This window comes from Bison bison, unplaced genomic scaffold (genome assembly GCF_000754665.1).
Source record: "Bison bison bison isolate TAMUID 2011002044 unplaced genomic scaffold, Bison_UMD1.0 scf7180017864289, whole genome shotgun sequence".
In the NCBI taxonomy this organism is placed as follows: domain Eukaryota; kingdom Metazoa; phylum Chordata; class Mammalia; order Artiodactyla; family Bovidae; genus Bison; species Bison bison.
In genome coordinates this window covers 6923358-6927808 of record NW_011494861.1, presented here as the reverse complement: position 1 = coordinate 6927808, position 4451 = coordinate 6923358, and the positions used below count along the sequence as shown (strand labels likewise).

The window sequence follows — 4451 nt, the reverse complement described above, 5'->3', positions numbered from 1 at the left end:
ACATAATTGAGCCAGTACCACTTTCTATGCAAATACAAATAAACATCTGATTCTGGGTTTTTTCCCTGCTTCTTTCCAAAATTTGTTGACTCCTGGGGAAATTCTTTTGCAGCCCCTTTTGAATCTGGCTTCTCAAGTAGTTTATCCATCAGTATCAATTCTGTGAGCTGTAAAAGAAAAGACAAAATCAGCGCATCTAAAGGCAACTGTTTCCACGCACTCTTTCCACGTAGCGGGGATCAACCAGGCCCTGGCCAGAGGCTGCCTGGCCTGAAGCTGGGCAGAGGATGAGCTGCCAAAAATCACTGTGTTCTTGAACACAGAGGAGCCACTGGGTCTGCCTCATACCTAGTCACCCCGGCTGCAGTTTCCAAGAGCTCACTACCACCTGGGAAAGGGCTGACCCCTCCCTCAGGGCATCATTTCCCAGGTCTGTGTAGGTCACGATGCCCAAGCCTATGGCTCCCCGGCCAAGGATAGAAGGAAGGCTTTTGTTGCCCCCGCCACTCAGGTCCCTGGGCCTGTCTCTGGGCAAGGACAGGTGACAGCCAGGGGCAGCTACTCACACTGCTTTGGTATCCTGAGTGCCTCGCTGTCGAGCGCCATGACCTGATGAAGGACCCCGCGGAACTGGTAAAGCACTTTCAGGTTCTTCTCTTCACCCACACACGGGTCGTAGAAGCCCGGCAGCCCGGCCTGCAACAGACAGATTCTCACTGGAGACAGGCGTTTGAAGCCCAGTGGCGCTGTAGTCAGTACCTGCCCGGAGGGGCAGCGTGGACACTGCCCACGAAGGATGCAATCCTGGGAGCCTGAGTACAGGAAAGAGGATTTTAACAAGCTGCCTACTTAGTCCTAGACTTGCCCCACTGCCACACTAAAACACCCTCCATCTTCAAGGAAGCCCTGCAGAGGACGCAAGACCAGGAACCCACTCAGGGACCAGGGCACTCTGCCTGAGCTCCTCTGTGCTTTAACTCACCTCTGGCACACACCCCACTCCCCCTGAGCCTCTGGTGTACTACAGGCGGACCCCCCTTCTGGAACCAGGCAAGGTACAGAGTGTGAGCGCCCAAAGGCAGGAGGTATATTTTGTTTGCTGCTGTAACTGGCACACAGTAGGGGCTCAAAAAACAGTTGGCAATGGATGGACAGATGAGTGGCTGGATGGATGGATGACGTCAACCGCTCCAGTGTGGCTGTAACCTGGGTCCTGGGCTGCATCCCGCACAGGGAATGCGGCAGCATGACGGGTTCCGCTGCAGTGACATGGCCCCTTAGAGGGTCCCTCTTCCCCAGGTGCCCCTCCCATCTACCTCGAGTGCCCACCTTGGAGGCCTCGGTGAGGATGAGCTTGGAGTCCTTCACCAGACACTGCAGGGGCACGGTCACATCGATCACCTTCACCTTCTCGCTCTTCTTGCTCTTGTCATTGACAAATTTTCCATACCAGGCGTTGACAATGATGAGCCCTGAGGACAGGGCTGGTCAGGGCAGGGCAGCCTTGGCAGGCAACCCCCGTGCAGCCTGGCTGCAGGAGCCATGTGCTCCTGCGGAAACCCAGCACCCACCCTGTCCTCAGAGAGGCCAGGCCTGCTCACCCATTCTGGACTCTTCGGCCTCAATTATTCTTCGGACAGATTCCTGCATCAACCGAACCTGCAGAGGACAAGGACGCTACTATCAGGGCCTCCGGAGGCTCCCTCAGAGCCAGGGCCACATGCCTGGTGCCTGTCTGTCCTGCTTGTCCATTTCTCTGGACGTGGCTGCTACTGCAGTCTTGGAAAAACAATTCACTCACAGGGAAGAAAAAGGACAACACCCACCACTTTTAAAAAACCTGGTTATGTCTTTGCAGGGTAACAGGGTTGACTCTTCAGGGCACAGACAGACGCGCCCAGCACTGCATCCCACAGGCAATAACGTAAAGACTAGATGACCAGGGAGGCTGTCGGGGAAGAAAAGCCCAAGACCCAAGGCTCCTGAGACCACTCTGCAGGGTGTGAAGCATGCCCCCCACAGGTTTAAGAAACGTGGACGAGAAAGGATGGGAGCATGGTGCGGCCTGGTCCACGCTCAGATCCTCACAGGGCAGAGGCCTGGAAGGGAGCCGGTGACGCAGCACTTACAGCAGCTTCTGCCTCTTGTTTCTTCTGCAGGATGTCGGTGGCTGTGCTTTCCCTTTGCTTCTCCAGTTCCCTGAGGCGAGGAAAACACAAGCCATGTGTGAGGAACATGGGTTACCAGCACGGGAGGCCACAGTGCCCCAGGCTGGACCTGCACCCTGCCAACAGCCTGTAAATCTTACTGCGTTCCCAGTTCTAGAACTTTAAACACTATTTCCAAGGCAAGTTCAAGCAAATCTGTTTGTCCCAGGCCTGTGCAGCTGTCCTGTGGTCCCCAGATGGCTCTCCCCAACCTCAGTGGGAGGAGGACTCCTCGCAGCAGTAATCTCAGGAAAGCGGGAGAGGGTGAGACTCTCAGGAGATGCCCCCAATCAGGCATTACCACAGGACACCCTTGGCAGGGACAAGGCGCGCTTCATGCGATAAAATACAGCAGAGCACGGGGACCTGGGCAGCACACACGTGTCCTACCAGCCTTGCCCAGCACACCCTCTGCTCCAAGCCTTCAGTCTGCTGGGGAATTAGGATCCCGAACTCAAATGAATCAGAGGCTGGAGGGGCCCCCCAAGAGCCTTCCTTGGGCTCCTCGCTCCCTGACTAAGTTCAGTGATCTATTAAATGAGATCATTGTAAAGTAATGAAGTTAAACCTCCTCTTGGGTTTAATGCTGGGCTAATGGATTATCTCTAAGAAACGGCAAAATAAATTACATCTAGATGACTTCCAAGACTGTAGTTAACATGGGCCTTGTTTGTAGGAACTCAGAGCCCGATCTCTTTGAATTCAGTGCCAGGCAAAGAAATGGTTAGAATGAGAAAAAGGAAGACTTCTCATTTCTGTGGTCATGGCTTATAGTCCCAACAGTTTGGTAAACTAACTCTAATTCTTTCTGAAAGTAGGAATGTGGACAGACAGAAGTTAACCCAAGTGTTGCCAACAGCAGTACCGCTACTACTGATAACAACTAGCTAATACTCACTGAGGTCTTGACGTGCCCAGACTCCGCAGTGAGCACTGTACACCTATCAGCTTAGGGGGTTTCCCTCACGCCCTGTGGGGCGGCTGCTACCCTCTCCACGTCAGACGGGGGAGCTGGGCACAGGGCAGTTCGGCCCCGTCCCCGGCAGTGCTGAGAACTCACTTCTCCTTCTGAGCCCTGAGGTAGGGTCTGATGACCAGGCGGTGCAGAGCGAAGTACAGCACGAGCGGCCCCGCGGTGGCATAGAACACGGCGCTGGGCAGCAGCTGGTCTGTCAGGTGGATGGGGAAGAAGTAGGTCTGACTGGCCCTATTTAACCTGAGAACAGAACACAGCCGAGTGCCCATGTGAGTCAGGTTCCCAGGGAAGGGGGGCTCGGCGAGGGTGTCCCAGCCTAGGAAGAACCTCTTGACCCACAGGACCTGGGGAGGCGGAACCCAGTCTGCACGCCTCACGGTCCACTCCCCTGAGCAGGCCCCTAGGTCTGGCAGAAGAAAGGGCTCGATACCTGCTGACCGCAAGCAGCAGACTCACACCCAAGCAGAGCACACATGGCCCCGGAGGCAGGGGAGGCCACGCCTCCAGATGGCCTGTCAAGCCTCAGTGACGGCCGGGTGGCTCCCACAGGTCCAGTTAGCCCACAGACATCAACTGCGAACTCTCGACCAATGTGACCCACACCCTCGGGGACCAGACAACAACAGAGGGCAGAAGCGCCAACTGGCACTGGTGAGCTGCTGGACTTTTTAAAAAAACAGCCTTTAGCCTGAAGGCAGTTCTCAGTCTATACCACAATGGATGATTACAACTGCAAAGGAATCTGTAGTCCTATTGAAGAATTAGAGTTCAGAGTCTGGGGCAACCACTGTGTCTGGGAAGAGGGGGGCCCCCCAAAGGGAAATCACAGGTGGGGAGCCCCAAGTTCTCAGTGTGCCAGAGATCCCCAAAGGATGCATGGTGCTGTGTTTTGACTGTGGCTACATGGGTAAGTCCAAGTTTGCAGCCAGACTTCACCCAAGTTCTAAAAGGAAACAAAAATTAACACTTACTACAATACCAACTATGCTACATCAGATCAGATCAGATCAGATCAGTCGCTTAAGTCATGTCCGACTCTTTGCGACCCCATGAATCGCAGCACGCCAGGCCTCCCTGTCCATCACCAACTCCCGGAGTTCACTGAGACTCATGTCCATCGAGTCAGTGATGCCATCCAGCCATCTCATCCTCTGTCGTCCCCTTCTCCTCCTGCCCCCAATCCCTCCCAGCATCAGAGTCTTTTCCAATGAGTCAACTCTTTGCATGAGGTGGCCAAAGTACTGGAGTTTTAGCTTTAGCATCAGTCC

The 4451-nt window shown here is 54.6% G+C and overlaps 1 protein-coding gene across 1 annotated transcript in view; it reads right to left on the bottom strand.

The window, feature by feature from the left end:
• Positions 1–49: 49 nt before the first annotated feature.
• The window catches only part of DNAJC11 (DnaJ (Hsp40) homolog, subfamily C, member 11), a 45023-nt gene continuing 40621 nt past the window's right edge, over positions 50–4451 (bottom strand). Inside the window, exons 10-15 of the mRNA XM_010849942.1 lie at positions 3268–3423; positions 2130–2199; positions 1602–1659; positions 1330–1472; positions 567–696; positions 50–167 (exon numbers count right to left, since the gene is read on the bottom strand). Coding sequence (XP_010848244.1) covers positions 142–167; positions 567–696; positions 1330–1472; positions 1602–1659; positions 2130–2199; positions 3268–3423 — 583 coding nt within the window. The 3' untranslated portion in view covers positions 50–141. The remainder of the gene's footprint in view (positions 168–566; positions 697–1329; positions 1473–1601; positions 1660–2129; positions 2200–3267; positions 3424–4451) is intronic.